At 36.0% G+C, this 20,680-nt stretch overlaps 2 protein-coding genes across 2 annotated transcripts; one reads left to right on the top strand and one right to left on the bottom strand.

Annotated features, from left to right (window-relative positions):
• Positions 1 to 9,559: 9,559 nt before the first annotated feature.
• LOC112863728 (olfactory receptor 9S13-like) lies at positions 9,560 to 10,498 on the bottom strand. The gene has a single exon (XM_025926872.1). The coding sequence runs from the start codon at positions 10,496 to 10,498 to the stop codon at positions 9,560 to 9,562; it is 939 nt and encodes a 312-aa protein (XP_025782657.1).
• An 8,709-nt stretch (positions 10,499 to 19,207) lies between these two features.
• LOC112863727 (olfactory receptor 9K2-like) lies at positions 19,208 to 20,185 on the top strand. Its single transcript, XM_025926871.2, has one exon. It carries the CDS (start codon positions 19,223 to 19,225, stop codon positions 20,183 to 20,185), a length of 963 nt encoding a protein of 320 aa, XP_025782656.2. The 5' UTR covers positions 19,208 to 19,222.
• The last annotated feature ends 495 nt before the right edge of the window (positions 20,186 to 20,680 follow it).

Consider the following 20,680-nt stretch of genomic DNA (forward strand, 5'->3'; position numbering starts at 1 on the left):
TGAAATATATAGCAACTGGGAAGAAACAAGTGCTCAATAAATAATGGATCTATGAAAGATTAATAGAAAAAAAAGAAAGGTTTGCTAAACTAAGAAAATTACCTTCAGAAAAAGTTGATGTTCAAAAACCACTTACTTTACTTGAGATCCAGCAGATTCCAAAAGAAGCTTCATTGAAACTTTTTAATAATTGATTATTCTTTTAAAGAAAGTTTTGACGAAAGTGTAGTTAATTACAAAAATGCTTCACAATATATATTAGAGATGTTCTGAGTATAGTCAATAAGCAGACTTTTTTATTTCTAAGTCTTATGATTAGAAGTCTTTTTATTTCTAAGTCTTTATTTCTAAGTCTTTTTATTTCTAAGTCTTATGTTCCTCATTTTTACTTATTTGAACCAAAAGGAAATCTTAGTCTGGATCTTTGGTTTGAAACTCAAGAAATATCTTACTCTTGGGGTGCCTGGGTGGCTCAGTCAGTTAAGCGCTGGACTTCAGCTCAAGTCATGATCTCACAGTTCGTGAGTTTGAGCCCTGCATTAGGCTCTGTGCTGACAGCTCGGAGCCTGGAGCCTGCTTCAGATTCTATGTCTCCCTCTCTCTCTGCCCTTCCCCCGTGTGCGTTCTGTCTCTCTCTGTCTCTCACAAATAAATAAATGTTCAAAAAATAAAAAAAAAAAAGAAATATCTTACTCTTTATATTCTGCAAAGACAGAACTGAAGATTCCTCTTATATGTGATCTGCCATAAATTTGATCTAGCCATATAGTTATTCTTAAAACCCAGAAAGTAGATTAGAAATACACACACACACACACACACACACACACACACACACAGACGTCAGATGTTTTTGAAAAGTAAGAAGGCCCTGGAGGTCAATTAGGTCAGTGTTCGCCAAACTTCCCCATACCTCAGAATCAGCTGGGGAGGGTTTGTTTCACTCTACTTTTAATACTGATTCCTGGATCACACCTCATTCTTAATCTTAACATTGAAAATTATCTTATTAGTGAGATGAACATGGAAAAGCATTCATATGTACTTTAAGATTTTCAAATGACTTAAGAAATCAGTCTCCATGTAGAAGTTCAAGAATCAGTGAATTTAGTCTTCTTTTTGCTTCCTGGAAGAATAGGGGTTGAGTCACTCACAGTCAATCAAAATCATTATTAATTATAAAGATTCTCCTAAAAGGATATTCCTCATCCTTCAAGGCATTGTTTCACAAATAATACTTCCAGGAATTTCTGTCTTTATCCAACACAAATATGGAATATATACAACCTATTTCTTGCTTTTCTGATGCAGTGGGTGTTTGTTTCTTTGTTTTATTTTATTATTTGAGAGAGAGACAGAGTGGGAGAGGGGCAGAGAGAGAGAGAGAGAGAGAGAGAGAGAAACTAAAGCAGGCTCCACACTGAGCATGAGCCTAATGCAAGGCTTGATCTGATGACCTTGGGATCATGACCTGAACTGAAACTGAGAACTGGTTGCTCAACTGACTGAGCCACCCAGGGTGCCCCAGATGCAATAGATATTTAAACTAGATCTATCCTGCTTAGATATACCAGGTTCACCCACATCCAAGGCATTCTGTTACTTTACTTACATTTCCACTCTATACATCTACTTTTATCTTGGGCTCTAAAAGACATTTTAAAGAATGCTATAAAAGTAGACAGTATATTTTATATACAGTAAAAATGTCTTGGCATGGAATATTTGAAGACACTTCTGAGACTTTATGAAACCCCAATAATAAATAAAATTTTGCTCATTTATTTAAAAACTTTTTTTTAGTGTTTATTTATTTTTAAGAGACAGGGACAGGGCGCCAGTGGGGAGGGGCAGAGAGAAAGATGGAGACACAGTATCCAAAGCAGGCTCCAGGCTCTGAGCTGTCAGCACAGAGCCCAGAGCAAGGCTCAAACCCACAAACTGCAAGATCATGATCTGAGTGGAAGCTGGATGCTTAACTGACTAAGCCGCCCACGCATCCCCCCAATTTTTTTTTCATTTAAATGACAGGTTAGAGAGAGAGCCTGGGTGGCTCAGTTGGTTGAGCGTCCAACTCTTGATTTCAGCTCAGGTCATGATCTCACAGTTTGTGAGATCAAGCCCCATGTCAGGCTCTGCACAGACAGCACAGAGTCTGCTTAGGATTTTCTCTCTGCCTCTCCCCCATTCTCTCTCTCAAAAATAAAGTAAATAAACTAAATAAAATAAATAAATAAATAAATAAATAAATAAATAAAATGGCAAATAGGTTTTCTGACTTATATCAAATTCTAAAAACAACTCCTAACTGAAAATTATTAGTATTAAAAGTTATAAGTGATACACCTACAAGTCAAGAATAATGGACAATGAAAGCAAGGAATATCAGTGATTTTTTTACCCTTCAGATTTGCAAATTATTTTTTAAAGATTTTATTTATTTGTTTTGAGAGAGAGAGAGAGAGAGTGCAAGCAGGGGACGGGGCGAGAGAGAGAGAGGGAGAGAGAATGTTAAGCAGACTCCATGCTCAGTGTGAAGCCAACACAGGGCTTGATCTCTTCACCATGAGATCATGACCTAGACAGAAATCAAGAGTCAGATGCTTAGCCTGCTGAACCACCCAGGCACCCCTGCAAATTATTTTTTAATGTGCATCATTCAGTCAATTAATATTGTCACAATACATGGTATATAATTAATATTAAATTTATTTTATTATTTCTTTTTTGTAAACTTGTGTATATAAAATCATGTTTTACAAAATACCTTATAATAGCTACCAACTACTTTAAAATTCTGTAACACTCCTACTATCCTGATGTACAGTTACTTGAATATTCTTGTATTATATATCTTCATTGTCTCAAACTGTTTTCATTTTGACTTTTTACTTAAATCTATTTATCTTTGAGTGTTTATATACTCAACTCTACCAGCACTCATAATCCCTCCCCAACACTGGGTATCAAACATATTTAAATTTCTTATTTTTTAAAAATATTTATTTATTTATTTTGAGAGAGACAGAGAGAATGCAAGCAAGGGAGGGGCAGAGAGAGGGAGAGAGGGAGAATCCCAAGCAGGTTCTGCATGGTCAGTGTGCATGGTCAGTGTACAGAGGGATTGAACTCACGAAACTGTGAGATCCTGACCTAAGGTGAAATCAAGAGTCAGAGGCTTAACAAATTGATCCACCCAGGAGCCCCTTAAATTTCTTGTTTTAGCATACTTTTCACTATCTCCACTTTTTTTAAAAAATTTTTAATGTTTACTTATTTTTGAGAGAGCAAGAGAGAGAGAGAGAGAGAATGAGCAGGGGAGGGGCAGAGAGAGAGGGAGACACAGAATCCAAAGCAGGCTCCAGGCTCCGCACTGTCAGCACAGCTGGACTCATAGCTGGAGCCCACCAACTGTGAGATCATGACCTGAGCTGAAGTTGGAAGCTTAACTGACTGAGCCATCCAGGGGCCCCTCCACTTTTTTTTTAAGTGTATTTATTTGTTTTGAGAGAGAGAGAGAGAGAAAGAGAGTGTGTGTGCATAAGTGGGGGAAGGGTGTAAAGAGAATCCCAAGCAGGCTCCTCGATGACAGCATGGGGGACGGGAGGGCGGGGGCAGGTGACGTGGGGCTCGATCTCAGAAATTGTGAGATCATGACCTGAGCAGAAATCAAGAGTCAGGCACTGAAGCAACTGAGCCAACCAGGCATCCCCTCACTTTTTTTTTTTTTTTTTTTCATTTTCCAATCACATATGTTGTTTGTTTGGAAACTGGAGATAACAAATGTAACTTCTCATAGAGTTGCTGTGTGGATTACATATATTAATATATGTAAAACATAGCATGATAGATAGATAGATAGATGATAGATAGATAGATAGATATGTGCAAGGTATCATTCTTATTATATATCACATAAACTACGAAATATTAAGCTACATAGTAACAGCAGCAATGATATTACACTAAGAATACTCAATAACGCACTAACAAGAAGAAAAAAAAAGATAAAAGAGCCTGCCCATGAAGGGGGAAGGTAGTAATCCTTTGCAGCAAAACAAATTGTAATTTTTTTTTTCAACGTTTATTTATTTTTTTTGGGGGGGGACAGAGAGAGACAGAGTATGAACGGGGGAGGGGCAGAGAGAGAGGGAGACACAGAATCGGAAACAGGCTCCAGGCTCTGAGCCATCAGCCCAGAGCCTGACGCGGGGCTCGAACTCATGGACCACGAGATCGTGACCTGGCTGAAGTCGGACGCTTAACCGACTGCGCCACCCAGGCGCCCCGCAAAACAAATTTTAAAAGACCCTCATTTGATTTGAAGAAAGTGAATTGTTATTGAGGCACGAAGATGTCTGTCTTCCCAAAATGCAGGAGTGGCAGAGTAGAATAAGTGTAGTTTTACTGTCCAGAAAAGAGGATTGATAACACCAATGGGGTTAAAAGACCGAAGACCTATGAACTCAAATGTGGTGATTTACATTTTCAAAAATAAGAAAAGGCACATGACTAACTCCTGCTGCAGAGATTCCTGGATAGGAAACAAAGAATCATTCCTGGTCTACAAATGATGGACACCCAAATCATTTGTGCCATAGAATCGAAGGTAATTCTCTGGAATGGAATACAACATGCTGAGAACTAAGAGAAGTGGTCTTAAGAATCAAAGTGTCATCCCCAAAAGAATTTGGCCTTCAAAGAGTGAGACCATCCTTCAAAAAAAGGAACAGATATAGATACCTTTCTTCGCTGAACCTCAGGCAGCCTGTGCAGGCAACTTCATCAACAATAGAACAGTTTTATCCACTGAAAATACGGACTTAATTGCCTTCAGTGACTCTTCAATGTTCAATGAGAAGCAGTGGGCACATTGGCCCTACCTATGAAAACCCCTAGTTAAACAGGTAATTAAAAAAAAAAATCTAACTAAAATAAATGTTTCCCTACTACTCAAGCAGATTGAAAACGAAGTTTAATTTGACTTGGGAAATAGAAAAGATATGAGTAGACTTCTGATTCTGTTCAAGAAGAAGTCATAGGAGCCTAAATCAACAAAAAGGGAACATCTCTCTCTCTCTCTCTCTCTCTCTCTCTCTCTCTCTCTCTCTGGCTCTCAGCACCTCTATCTATCTATCTATCTATCTACCTATCTATCTATCATCATCATCATCTATCATCTATTATCTATCTATGGCACAAACACACTTACAGACACACATATACATACGAATATATACACATATACATTGAAGACATTGGATTGTAGACAATGAAGCACAGTGATTCCTAAAAAATGGGAAAGAAATGTGGTAAGCCCAATGAGTACCCCAGTTTATTTCCCTGAGAACACTTCAAAAAATTGAAATTGTAGTTAAAAAGGATCCCACAAAGAAACACTCCAGTTTGGCTCACTAGTGAATTCTACCAACCATTTGAGCAAAACCTTAGTAACAATTCTGCATGAACTTTCCCAAAGAATTTAAAACAAGAAACTACTTCCTAATTGATTCTATGAAGCTAGTGTACTGTTAATGGTAAACTAGATAGAAAAAGAAGAAGATAACTACTAGCCAATATCTGTTGTGAACATAGATGCAAAATCTCTAAACAAAATTTTAGTAAATTCAATCTAGAAAAAGATCAAAACTATCATACACCATGACCAGGTAGGGGTTATCTTAGGATATAAAGCTGGTTTAATATTCAAAAATAAATTAATTTAATGTACTATATTTAATTTACTATACTATAAACAAACTAAAATAGATCTCAATTATATTTAATAAGCTAAATGTGTATTATATATGAGAAAAGATTTGCTATATGAATTCATATACATATAGTTTATATATTATATATAAACATGTGATATATAAAAATACATATCACATATATGCATATGTGTGTATGTGTGTATGTGTGTCTGTGTATCTGCATGTGTATATGTGATTGACCCTTGGACAACATGGGGGTCAGGGGTGTAGAATTACCCACACACATAATTGAAAATCCACATATAACATTTGATTCCCCCAAAACCTTACTAATAGTCTACTATTGACCACAACCCTTACTGATAACATAAGCACATTGATTAACACATATTTTTTTGCTATTTTTATGCTATATGTATTATATACTGTATTCTTGCAATAAAGAAGATACAGAAAAGATAATGTTAATAAGAAAATTATAAGGAAGAGAAAATACATTTACAGTACTGTGTTGTAAAAAATGTGCATATAAGTAGACCCACACAATTCAAAAGTGTTGTTCAAGAATCACCTGTGTACATAAATAATCATATATATGTATATGTGTGTGTGTATTTAAAATCATCTCAATAGATGTGGAAAAGCATTTGACAAAACCAGACATTCATTCATATCTGATACAACTCAGCAATTTCCCTCAGCTTAATAAAGAGCAACTATCCAAAACCCATAGGTATTATCCCCCATAATGATGAAAGAATGACTGACTTCTCACATCAGGAGCAAGAGAAGGAGCTAGGAAATTTTAAATGTAATTGGTATTAGTTTAGCAGAAGCCTCAGAAGATTCAGCATTATAAACAATTTTGTTGAAATGAAATTTTGCTTTTTCAAACACCACATCATCTAATGACTTTGATTTAATGGGACAACTATTGTAATGGCTTGTTTAGTGTAGTCCCCTCGCATCAAATTTCATTTAGCAATAACACATCAAACCAAAGATTTCTCCCAACAATTTGGAAAAGGAATGAAAGAAAGAAAAATAAAGAGAGAGGGAAGGAAGGAAGGAAGGAAGAAAGGGAGGAAGGAAGAGGAATACAGGGAGGGAGGAAGGAAGGAAAAGAAATGGCATGGAAACTTTAGGATGATTTGTGTTGAAAACTTTACCACTAGTTAAGCAGTTTAAGAAGAAGACTAAAGGGGCTACTTTGTATTGATTGATATATTAAACACTGATATATAAACATTACTTAACAAGTTGTTAAATGTCTTTATTATCATCACTTTTGGTAACCACTAAATCAAGTCAATCATTAGTCAAACTCTTTCCATAATAGAAACTCCTTGTCCAGATGGCATCTCCCATCAGTTCTCACAAACTTTCAAAGAGGAAATAATTTCATTGTTACACAACCTCTTCTTCAGAATAAACAAGGAGGAAAAAGTCTCCATCTTTGAATGATGTTCAGACAAGCTTGAGTCCAAAATGTGCCCTCATTAGTATGAGAAAAACAAATAATGCTCTGTCTCAGTGACAAACATATACAATTCTAATAACATTCAGTAAAATCCTATCAAAATATATCTCAAGATAAGACAAATTCAGAAATAATATAATTGACAAATATTTTCCCTTTTCTACGCATCCCTTTTCTGAAACAAGGGTGAGATCTTACATGATTCATTTTTGGTGAAGGAAAAGCACAAAAGGAGGGGTGGGAAAGTAGGGCTGGCAACTCCAGACAACTTTCCCTCAGGAGGCAGGGAGGAATAGGGTAACTTTCCACATGTCTGCTTATAGTCAACCAATCTCCCTTGCTCAGGACAATATGATGGGGGTGGAAGCCAAGTAATTTAGGAAGTACTTTGAATTTTTAACCACTGTTCTGGAAGTTCCATTCTATCACAGTATCCAGACTCTTCTCTTCAGACTTAGTAGGGTGGACGACAGCCACCAGATGGCAGCAACTGCAACTGCGTCCATGGTTTGCTTCTGGAGCCAAACCCTCCAGGGAGTCCTGAGCGGTTCTATATACGCATACCTGGATCATATAATTCACTTCACAATAATTAGCCACTTAACGTTAGCAAAGAATATCATGGAACTCTTCTGATCAGGTTAACGCAGAATTGTAAAGCTTTCGAAAATTATATTCAGCAGTATATAAAGTGTTGTACATTATGACAAACCAGGGCAAAACATTTCTTTCCTCTCCACATTTTTTTAGGTATTAAAAATATTCCTAGTCAATGGAGGGGCGCCTGGGTGGCTCACTCAGTTAAGTGTCCGACTTTGGCTCAGGTCATGATCTCACGGTTTGTGAGTTCGAGCCCTGTGTCGGGCTCTGTGCTGGACAGCTCAGAGCCTGAAGCCTGCTCTGGATTCTGTGTCTCCCTCTCTCTCTGCCCCTTCCCCACTCACACTGTGTCTTTCTCTCTCTCAAAAATAAACAAACATTAAAAACAATTTTTTAAGTATTTCTAGCTGATAGAAAGAAAAAACTTGAGCAAGTACCTCAGTCCACACCAAATAGAAAAATCACTTTTATAATAACTAAAAGTCAAATATCTTATAGAAAAACGTTAATATTCGAAAATATTTATCTGATTTTTAATGGGTAAGTATAGGCAATAAATTAAAAGTAAAAAGACCGATAAATAAAATGGTATGCAAATGTCATACTGCTTTACATGCAAAATTGATTAAAATTTCATAAGAAAATAAATACAGAATTACATTTGTACAATTAATGACAGGATAATGGGTCAGATCTGTAACAGTTTAAAGACTGGCCACATAACTATACGTCCTTCAAAAATGGTTGTTTCTAGATTGTGAGATTATATTTTTAGAATATTCCACATGCTTTACAGCATACATTAGAATAATAAAAATTCTGGTGCCATATTAGTGTTGCATTTTGGCTACACCAAGCTCCTTAGTTCCCAACTGCCTCAATTTCCTCATTTGAAAATGTTGATAAAAATGGTATTTGCTTTTTATGCTTCAGCTTTTATTATAAAACATATCATTTTATACTAAGAAGAAAATGAAGAAATAAAAACTTAATAGAGCATTATTGACACATATTTCCATGTGAATAATTGCTTCTCAAATCAAATAAGATATTGTGCATCCTGTTTTTATAGCAGTAGTAATGCTAAGGATGATACTTTTCAGAATATAAACCTGGATCTCTGGGAAAAAGGGGGCCTTTACTTAAGTGTTCTATGTAACCATTACTGTTCTGTTTTGCCACCTATACAGTATGGCTGTTCTCTTTTCCAAACAAATACCAGGGGTCGCCTGGGTGGCTCAGTCAGTCAAACATCCAACTCTTGATTTCAGCTCAGGTTATCACTTCACAGATGGTGAGTTCAAGTGCCACGTGGGGCTCTGCACTGACAGTGTGGAGCCTGCCTGGAATTCTCTCTCTCCCCCTTTCTCCGCCCCTCCCCTGCTCACGTGCATGCACTCTCTCTCTCTCTAAATAAAATGCTTTAAAAAAATGTCAGTTTACTTGTTTTGTAAAGCAGAAAAGTTAAAGAATCATTCACACAGATGTAATATTTTAATTATTATATACTAGCAGCTCTTACCATTTACTTCTTAAAGCAAAATTGAAATGAAAACATTATCACATCAGAAATTGAAAACAGATAATTCTTTCATATATTCTAAGCATAGAAATACCATTTTGTAACACTTAGAAAAACATTTGTTGCTGTATATAAAAATATCTTTGATAATACTAATTTTACAAGAACAAGGATAACTGAGACCCTTAGGAAACAAAATGTGTCCACTGAATGAGGGTTTTACAATTATCAGGGGAGGAATCATTTCCTGTGTAGTAGTATTCTTTTCATAGCCTCTTTCACATCTCTGTTTCTCAGACTGTATATTAGAGGGTTTAGCATCGGGATTACCAGTGTGTACAGCACAGCTACAATCTTGTTTGACTCTGGAGAGGAGATAGCCCCAGGCTGGGCATACATGAAGAATACAGCCCCATAGAATAAACTCACCACTGCTATATGGGAGCCACAGGTGGAGAAGGTCTTACCCCTGCCATGGGTCGAGGGGATCTTCAGGACGGTGGACAGGATGTAAGCATAGGAAACCACAATGACGGTTGTGGTGGTGATGATAATGACGGCTGAGAGAATGAACAACACAATCTCATTCACAGATGTGTCCACACAGGAGATCTTGATCAGGGCTGGGACGTCACAGAAAAAGTGGTCTAGTCTGTTTTCTCCACAGAAACGCAAACTGAAGGTGAAACCTGTTTGAACCATGGAGTTGATGCCTCCACAGATGTAGGATCCAGTCACCAACTGAGCACAGACTTTCTGGGACATGTGCACGGGGTAAAGGAGAGGGGAACAAATGGCCGAGAATCGATCAAATGCCATGACAGCCAGAAGAAAGCCTTCAGTTGTGACAAACAGGGCAAAGAAGAAAAATTGGGCTGCGCAGCCATTGTAAGAAATCTTCTTTCCCTTAGCTAGGAAGTTGGCTAAAGTTTTGGGAGCAATGACTGTGGAGTAGCAGAGATCTAAATAGGACAAGTTTCTAAGGAAGAAATACATAGGCATATGAAGTCTGGAGTCCACCTTAATGACAATTATCATGCTAATATTTCCCACCACAGTGACCATGTAGATCAGCAAGAACACTAGGAATAAGAGGATCTGTACTTTTGGAGGGGTTATGAATCCTAGTAGAACAAACTCAGTCACTTCTGAGTAATTCCTCTTAGGCTCGCTCTTCATGGCTGAGATGTAGGTGGAATTGGAGAGATGGTAAAAATGAAAGAAATGAGTCATCAGAATACTTGTTTTAGGAAAAATAACTAAAACCCAGCGTGGAAAATTTTCATCATATTGTTTCCAAGAAATCACACAACACCAATAATGGACAGATTACTGTTTTTAAAAAGTCTTCCTAATGAAGAATCCAATCTCATTGGTCAGCCTCTTTAGATATACTTATTTTGCAAATAATGAGGATGTGTCCTCAAGGTGTACTTTGGGGAAATGGAGATTCCAGGAAACTGTCTGGAAACAAGAACTTGCTCTTTGTTTTCCCTTCCTGATATATTATCAGTTACTGCCATTGAAAGTTGGCTCTTCTAGTGGACAATATTTCTCACAGACATTACAATGCACTTAAATTCTCATTTGTAATGAAAATCCATTCAATTGATGGTCTCATTTTATCTTAAAGAAATAATTTAGTTTCCTTATCTATTATAGAAAAATGATATACTAATACTGTATCTATCCATCTTTCTTATATGGAGAGAAAACCTTCAAATTCTGGCAAAGGCATCATCCTTTTACCCATTAACTTCATCTTCTTATTTCTTCCATTATTTTTGTCCCTATAGTGACATGCACTTTAATGTGGCACAGTGCATCTGCTAAAAACAGAAGTGATTCTTGCATATATTTTCTGAACACAATGTAAACAGATTTTTATTTTTTTCCTCTTCTTCTTTCCTTCCTTCTTTCCCTCTCTGATTCCCTTTGGAATTTACAGAGTGGAATGCAAGTGAGGAATTCTAAGATCTTGGGTAGCGATTTTTCTATCCTTTCAGAAACAGACAAATCTAACAAAAAATACAAAGATCTGTGAATGGGGAGGATAGAACACACACAGGACAATTTAAAGATAGGTATAAATGGAAAAAAAGGAAGAAATATGTATTTAAACAAGCTTACATTATATTGATTTCAGCATATACTATTATGGCTATAAAGCATTCTTAAAATATTGTGGTAGAGGGAGGAAGTAATTTTTATTTTATTTTATGTATGGGGAAATTAAGACAAGAACACATTTATTTTTTTTTTTAATTTTTTTTTTTCAACATTTATTTATTTTTGGGACAGAGAGAGAGACAGAGCATGAATGGGGGAGGGGCAGAGAGAGGGAGACACAGAATCGGAAACAGGCTCCAGGCTCTGAGCCATCAGCCCAGAGCCTGACGCGGGGCTCGAACTCACGGACCGCGAGATCGTGACCTGGCTGAAGTCGGACGCTTAACCGACTGCGCCACCCAGGCGCCCCAAGAACACATTTAAAAGGCTTCTTTAGCGTCATGAGATTGAGCAGCAAAGGGGTTTACTATTCAATAATCAAAACATGTAAAAGAAAACTGGCAAACAAGAAATTCAAAGATTCACATACTATGAAAATGTCTTTTATAATTTTATAAGTATAAAAATTATAATTCTGTGTATTTACATAAATCATTATGTAAATTATGGAATTATAATACATAAATAAAATTATATGTTATATAAATTATAAAATGCCTTATAATGTCTCTTGTAATTTTTATTGTTGTCACTGGTATGGTTTCACTAATTTTGACATTCTTTTAAGACAGTTGGGACTATGGAAGTATATTAGAGTCAATTTGGTTCAGTATGTATGAAACTTACTTTCTTAAAAAAATTAAAGGTTAACAGAAATATTGACTGATTGATTTTAGCAGGCAGGAGAATCACCAAAATATACTCTGGTAGGGCCTATCAACTACAAAAATGCATGGTTTCCTTAAATTCATGTTTTACATAAAGAAGTTTCTGACTTCAACAGAAAAATTGGGAAAAAAAGAAAGATATAACTAAAATTATCTAAAAAAGAAGTGTTGAGAATAAACAAATATAAACGATATTCTTAAGAATGAACACATTTCTTACCTTGTAAACCTTCTATATGTGAAATCATGAAGAAACAAAAGTATGAAAAGAAGCACACTTTAGTTTAACAGGAAGTCTTCCTGCAAAATGGATTGTATTTCCTCACTGTTCAGATCAGAGTCCAATCACTAAGATGAACAAGTACCAGCAACAATTGTAGTTTGTCTCTCTCTCTCTTTTTTTCTTTTTTAATGTGCTCTTTCATTGATTAAATCAACCAGACCTGACGTGGCTCCTAAGAGAAGTTCTCTCATGAGGATGGAAACCAAAGTGGTGAGCATTCCCTCTGCAAGATATTAACCAGGGACAACAGTCTCTCTCTCACCAGTAATGTATTTTGTATCAGAATGCAAAAGAAAAATGAGGAAAGAAATTATTAAACTCAACAGAACTTTGCAAAGTTAGAAGGGCTCTCTTGAGGAGATGAGAAGTACCTTCTACTTACTGAACAAAATTAATAAAAACAATAACAATAATAACAAACACATTTGGATGGGAAGTACTTGATTCTTTTTTCTTAAAAAATTTGTTTAATGTTTATTTATGTTTGAGAGAGAGAGAGAAAGAGACAGAGCACAAGTTGGGGAGGGGCAGAGAGAGGGAGACAGAACCTGAAGCAGGCTCCAGGCTCCCAGCTGTCGGCACAGAGCCATGAGATCATGTCCTGAATGGAAGTACAATCTTAATGGACAGAGTCACCCAGGCACCCCTGATTCTTTTTTAAAATTTCATGATATATAGAAGGATATTCACTAGTTTTCATTTGAGTAGATAAACAACCCTTACTTTTAGAAACTCATTTCTTAACTCTGCTGTTAATACAGCATGCTGGTATTAGAAGAAAACTTTATGCGGAGAATAATCTAAACAGTCAGTTAAAGAGTTTGGGGAAACGCGGGGGTGCGTATTTAGAAGTAACACAGAGATGGGCAAGAGGAGACAGTCATACCTCCATCTATGATTTCAAGACAACAGAAGAGGTGGCTTAAAAGATCCCAGAAGCCTGGGAATTGCTTCCAGAGTGAGTACCAGGGTGGGGTGTGCCCACCTGTGCCAGAACCAACAAGAGAAAAACCTAAGGAGCACACTGAAAGAGAAGGAAACTCCCCCTCCTCACACATCCTTAGTTCTGCTGTCAGTGTGAAAGCAGCGCCTTCAGGATCCTAGAGATCCTTCCCACTTTATCCTGACAATGTTTCCTTTAGCGAGGACAACTTTCTTTGGTATTTCTTGTGCTGCAAATTTGGCATGACACATTCTCTTAGTTTTCCTTTAGTCAGAAAGTTCCTTTTTTGCCTTCAGTTCTGAAGCCCATTTGTCCTGCACATGCTTGTTGGTTTGGTCTCCCCTCCTCCTATCTTTAAGTGCTTTAAAGATGTTGTTCCACGGTCTCTGGTTTGAATTGTTTCTGACCAAGGTGTATGATTTAACTTTCATTTGCTTGTGTGTAATGTCTCTCTTTTCCCCTCTTGACAGTGTCTCTTTTTCACTCACCTTCAGATTTTTATTCTGATGTGTTTTATTTGGTTTTCTCTCTGTTGATCCTGCTCGGGATTTTGCCCATTTCCTTGCATCTGTGTGTTTAGATTTGTCATCAACTTAGAAAAAATTTTTGCCCACTATAGTTTCTGTTATTTTTCTGGCCTCTCTTTTTCCAAATTACATGGCTAATATTTTCTCAGTTGTCATTGAACATCTGTTCTTTTCTATTTTTTCCTTTTTAACTCAATCTTAGGTTTGGTTTGTTTCTATTGCTGTGTATTCAAGTTTAAAATCTTTTTCTCCTGGTATGTTTCCTTTTTCTCAGTATTTAGTCATTTACCACTTATTATGCAATCTCTAAAAATATTTGGTTCATATATTTTCTCCAGAGTTTAATTTTTTTGTGATGGAAAGCAAATCTATAAAAGTTATGCATTAATAACTAGATGTGGAAAATCTTAAATCTATTTTTTAAAAATATTCAATGACTTTAACATTTCTAGTACATACACTTCAGTGAGATTGCATTATTCTTTTCTTTACTGAAGTATTTTATTTATTGTCTGTTTAGACTTTTGACATTAAGTTTATGAGTAAGATTTACCTATAAAGTTTAATGTCCTTATGACACTTATGAGAGACTCAAAACTATAGTTAGAGAGTATTTCCTTTATGACTATTCCTGACAGAGTTTATGTACAAATGATCTTATTTCTTTCTCAAATGTTCAGAAGTAAACACTGGTGAAGTCATTTAGGCAAGAACTATTCTTCATGGAAATATCATTAACGAAATTCAATTTCTTTAGAAAATATGATTAAAAATTCATACTTGTCTTTTACACATAATTTTTTCCTACTTAAAATATTTTTATTTAAAAAATCATCAATTTTTGGTAAAAATATTTTTTTAGCAATATCAGCAGAATCTGTAGTGCCATCACCTTTTAATTCCTGACTCTTGTGATTTAATGTTGCTGTTTTTCCTTCATTAAATTGGCTAGGATTTTATACACATTACTAATTTTTCAAAGAATCAATGTCAGACTATGTGGCTATCCTATATTATACATATTTTTTTCTTTTTTTTAAATTTTTTTTTTTTCAACGTTTATTTATTTTTGGGACAGAGAGAGACACAGAGCATGAACGGGGGAGGGGCAGAGAGAGAGGGAGACACAGAATCGGAAACAGGCTCCAGGCTCCGAGCCTGACGCGGGGCTCGAACTCACGGACCGCGAGATCGTGACCTGGCTGAAGTCGGACGCTTAACCGACTGCGCCACCCAGGCGCCCCCATATTTTTTTCTAATTAAGTAATTTTTATCTACATTATTTCTTTTCTGTTTTTGTTGTTTTGTGCTTTTTTTTTTTTTTTTTTTTTTTTTTACTGTTTATTTATCTTTGAGATAGAGAAAAAGAGTGTGAGTCAGGGAGGGGCAGAGAGAGAGGAAGACACAGAATCTGAAGCAGGCTCCAGGCTCTGAGCTGTTAGCACAGAGCCAGACCTGGGGTTCAAACTCATGAACCACGAGATCATGACCTGAGCCGAAATCGGATGCTTAACCGATTGAGCCATGCAGGTGCCCCCTGAGCACTCAGGCACCTCATATTTTGTTTTAACTTGTTTTCTATTTCACATTATTAAGAAGATTGTTATTAAGATCTAAATGTTCCTGCCTATCTTCTTCATATTTATCTGTAAGGTTTTGTATATCCCTCTAAGTACTACTTTTTCTTACCAAGCTTAAATATATCATGATTCATTATAATTTAGTTCAATTGAAATCAAAATTTTATTTGATTTCTTTTTTATCAGTATGTTTTTAGGAAGTGTTTATTTCTAATGTCCATGCCCATAAAGGTTTCTAGTTATCTATCACTTATGAAATCAATAATGATAGATAACCAGAAAATTCTATGGGCATGAACACTAAAAATAAACACTTCCTAAAAATCTATTTGATTTCTATATTAAGTTGAATATGATCAAGAACATATTTTGAATGATTTTAATCAATGAATTTGTTAAGGGTTTATTGATGTCTCAACTATTGTGACAGTTAGTGGCCCTCTACGTATTTGTCAGAAATAGCATGTTGTTACCGTTAATGCTATTGTGGAAAGTTTAAGGATTAAAAAGTATATTAGATTATGGTACATTTTACAGGTTAGATATTCAAACTCTATCTCATGTGCCTTCTAGATAGAGATGTTGGAAAGTTCAAATGTCTCCTGCCACACAGGTTCTTGACACAGATTTTGCTCTACCAATTAGATCTATACAAGCTCAGAATTTAGAAGGGCACAATGACTTGGGGATCAACTTTCTGACCATTCTTTCTACCAGTAGAAAAAAGTTGTAGAAACATGTGGGCTTATTTCTGCAGTGCTGTTGAATCCTCAACTTCCTAGAAAAGTGATTTTGATGGATGAGGAAGTAGTGACATTTTTTTGCTTCTGTGTATCTGATCCCTTGGACCATAGGTCAGGTGCTGTACTTTTGAATTGTATCCCCAAAAGTAGTATATCTGTGTGAGTTTATCCTAAATTTCTCTCAGGATCATTATAAGAGTGTCATCCAGAAATTCTTCCAGCCTTTCCAAATTTGATAGGCCTCAATTCACCTTAATTAATATTTTCCTGTTTAATGTACGTAATGTACTTCTGGGGCACTTAGGTGGCTCCGTCTATTAAGAATCTGATTCTTGGTTTCAGCTCAGGTAATGATGTCATGGTTCATGAGATTGAGCTCCACATCAGATACTGCCGACAATGTGGAGCCTGGTTGGGATTTTCTCTTTCTCCCTCTCTCTCTGCCCCTCCTTTGCTTGCCACTCTTTCTCTCTCCTTCTCTTATAATAAATACATATTAAAAAAATAAAAACATGAAATACCTAATCTGCTTTTTCTTCCTACACTGACCAAACTTTTACTAATACTGTATTATAATGAGAAACTCTTACCCTATATCATTTTGTATTCCATACAGAGGAAAATTCTAAATAAACTCTAGAAATAATTTTTAATTAAAAGGGGATTTAAAAAGTAGTATTACAATTAATTTATGGAAATATTTAGGATGAAAATATATAAAGCTCAAAATACTAGGCTCATTAAATAGAGTATTATGCCTATGGTTATTGTTTTTTTAATTTTTTTTATGTTTATGTAATTTTTTGAGAGAGAGAGAGAAAGACAGAAGCGCAAGGAAGAAAGGGGCAGAGAGAGAGGGAGACATAGAATCTGAAGCAGGCTCCAGGCTCTGAGCTATCAGCACAGAGCCTGACACGGGGTTCAAACCCACAAGCCACGAGATTATGACCTGAACCAAAGTCGGATGCTTAACCAACTGAGCCACCCAGGCGCCCCTATGTCTATGGTTTTAATGCAGTCCTTTAGTCACAAAATAGTTAAGATATTTTAAAATCTTTTACTAAGGAAATGTAAAATCATTTTATTGAGTGCTGTTATTTCTTCTCTAATAGTTTAGTATTTGAATATAAGAAAGCATAGAATTAGCAAAATATTATCTGAATCTGAGTTTGTGATTTACAGGGTATTTGTCATATCATGAAATATGTCTACATCAGACCATGGGGGAGGGGAAGGGAGAAAAAAGTTACAGAGAGGGAAGGAGGCAAACCATAAGAGACTCTTAAAAACTGAGAATAAACTGAGGATTGATGGGGGGTGGGAGGGTGGGGAAAGTGGGTGATGGGCGTTGAGGAGGGCACCTGTTGGGATGAGCACTGGGTGTTGTATGGAAACCAATTTGACAATAAATTTCATATTAAAAAAAAAGAAAAGAAATATGTCTACATCAAGAAATATAGATAAACCATATCTTGGAGTGAATTTTTATCTTTTTTTAAAGCTTAGTGAATGTAATTTACTACGTAATTTAAAATATTCACTTATCTAACACTTTTCTCATATAGTACTACCTTTTAAATCTGTTTCTATGTACCTACCAATATGTATGCTATGATAATTACCAGAAAGTTTTTCTTTGTCAATGAAGAAGACTAAGTCCAAAGAAATTTCCCAAAGCATACATACAACCAAAGGGAAAAGTTCCTTGTATTTGGACTATTATTAGATTATTTGTTTGTGTCTGACGTTACTGCAGTCCTAATGGACAACAGCCCTGGAGCCTGTACTTACGTCTCTATAATTGACTTTATGATTACTCCTCTCCCAATGGAATCCATCACAGAGGATGAGCAAAACCTTAATGTTGAAATATCCTGAGGAAAGATTGCATAGGACTAAAATAAGTAAGACCATCATAAACAACCACTGTTGATACTGGAGCAAATGATGATAGACTATAGATGACACAAAATTGCTATGGTCCTTTAATACTCATCTTATTTTAAGATGTATAAAGCCTACTAGGATTTAAGAAAGGAACTCTCCATTATATATATTCCTTAAATATACTTGACCTGCCCAAAGAGCCAGATCCCATGAATTGATGAAGTTGTGGTAGAAAGGCATCATTGTGTTGTAAGTATTAGAATGTTCATTAACTTCTCCCCACTTCAGAAAAGGAGCTGATTATGGCATGTTTTAATTAAACAACTATTAGTGGAAGTAAAATATTTATAATGAAGCAATAAAAATTCCTTTATTTTGGGGAATGGACTTGATCTGAGGAAATGCCCATTTATTTAGAATGATCTTTAGAGCATTTTATTTGATTTGGATTAGTGGTTTTTAAATTTTATTAATTTTAACACACAAATAACTTATCTATTTTTATTCTATTTTCAAAGATGGATACAGTAATAGTGAAAAGGAAAGAAATTGAGGTAAATAAGGTAACAATATTTTAAAATATATTTATTACTGTCATGTCATGTAATGATTCAAACACTCACTTGGCTATCACAGGCTATAAACATTGTCATAGCGATTACATGTAATATCTCTATTTTAGATCCTAGTAACACTCCTATTTTAGATTGTGAAAATTATTTTACTATAAAAATGTTAAGAATATAAATTTCAAATTTGATTGAAATTAGACAATATTGTATGCTACTTATTGGCTGAACTCACAGCAAATTTATGATTTAAGTACAGTGACCCAGAAAATTTTTTCACTGCTTAGTCTCATAAGCCTAGTATTATGTAATGCAAATTCTTGATTCTTCATGACATTAAAATTGTTTTATGTGCCATAGTTAATTAAGATGTAAATAATTTATTCTACATTTAAGAAATTATTTATGCCACTAGAAACAAAGCCTAGATTTCATTTGTTTATTTTGTCTTGTGCCTCTCAGCAGGTTTCTGCCATGGGTGACAGGGGAACAGACAATCACTCCGAAGTGACTGACTTCATCCTTGTAGGCTTCAGGGTCCGCTCTGAGCTCCACATTCTCCTCTTCCTGCTCTTTCTGCTTGTGTATTCCATGATCCTTCTGGGTAATGTTGGGATGATGACCATTATTATGACTGATCCCCGGCTGAACACACCGATGTATTTCTTCCTAGGCAACCTGTCCTTCATTGATCTCTTCTATTCGTCTGTTATTGCACCCAAGGCCATGATCAACTTCTGGTCTGAGAGCAAGTCCATCTCCTTTGCAGGCTGTGTGACCCAGCTCTTTCTCTTTGCCCTCTTCATCGTGGCGGAGGGATTTCTCCTGGCAGCCATGGCTTATGACCGCTTCATTGCCATCTGCAACCCACTCCTCTACTCTGTCCAGATGTCAGCACGCCTCTGCACTCAGTTGGTGGCTGGTTCCTATTTATGCGGCTGCATCAGCTCAGTTCTTCAGACAAGCATAACATTTACTTTGTCCTTTTGTGCTTCCCGAGCCATCGACCACTTTTACTGTGATGACCGTCCACTTCAGAGGCTATCTTGTTCTGATCTCTACTTTCATAACATGGTTACGTTTTTCTTATGCAGCATTATTATTTTGCCTACGATAATTGTCATTATTGTGTCCTATATGTATATTGTGTCCACAGTTCTAAAGATAAGATCCACTGAGGGACGTAAGAAAGCATTCTCCACTTGCAGCTCTCACCTGGGAGTCGTGAGTGTGTTGTACGGTGCTGTGATTTTTATGTATTTCATCCCTGATAGATTTCCTGAGCTGAGTAAAGTGGCCTCGTTATGTTACACCCTAGTCACTCCCATGCTGAATCCTTTGATTTATTCTCTGAGAAACAAAGATGTCAAAGAAGCTTTGAGAAAGATTCTGGGGAAAAAAATACTTCTATTTAATTCTATCTTAACAGTGACATAACTGAAAGGCAGAGGCATTATGACAATCTGGGGAGGCATTGGCACAGAGAATTTGCCCATTGATATTAGAAATATTTAATTTTGGAAATTTTGCGTATTTGAAACCCATGTGCTTACAGCTGAAGGATACATTAGGACTACATTTTGCCTGGCTGTTGATTTTGGGGTGGAATGGCTTTCGCCATACTTCATCTTCATATGGGTAAAGATAATGATTGCCATATATTTTGATTTTAGGGAAAATATATCCCAAGTTTGCTGCTGGCACTCTAAGGATGATGTTTGGGGTGTATTGTTTATTTTGACTTAGGAACAAGTGTTATGTAATATGTATGTAACTGGTAGGGTAACAAAATCTGATATGATAAGAAGACAGAACAAAATATCTGATTTATTGCAGAAATCTTTTTGAATGCTGCATGAGAGAAACAGTTACTCTGCAGTGCACACAGTCCTAAAGGTGACATATGAGTCATTCTTAATTGTCCAGAAGGTC

Source organism: Puma concolor, chromosome B4, assembly GCF_028749965.1.
Source record: "Puma concolor isolate L17-30 chromosome B4, mPumCon1.1.hap2, whole genome shotgun sequence".
NCBI classification, from domain to species: domain Eukaryota; kingdom Metazoa; phylum Chordata; class Mammalia; order Carnivora; family Felidae; genus Puma; species Puma concolor.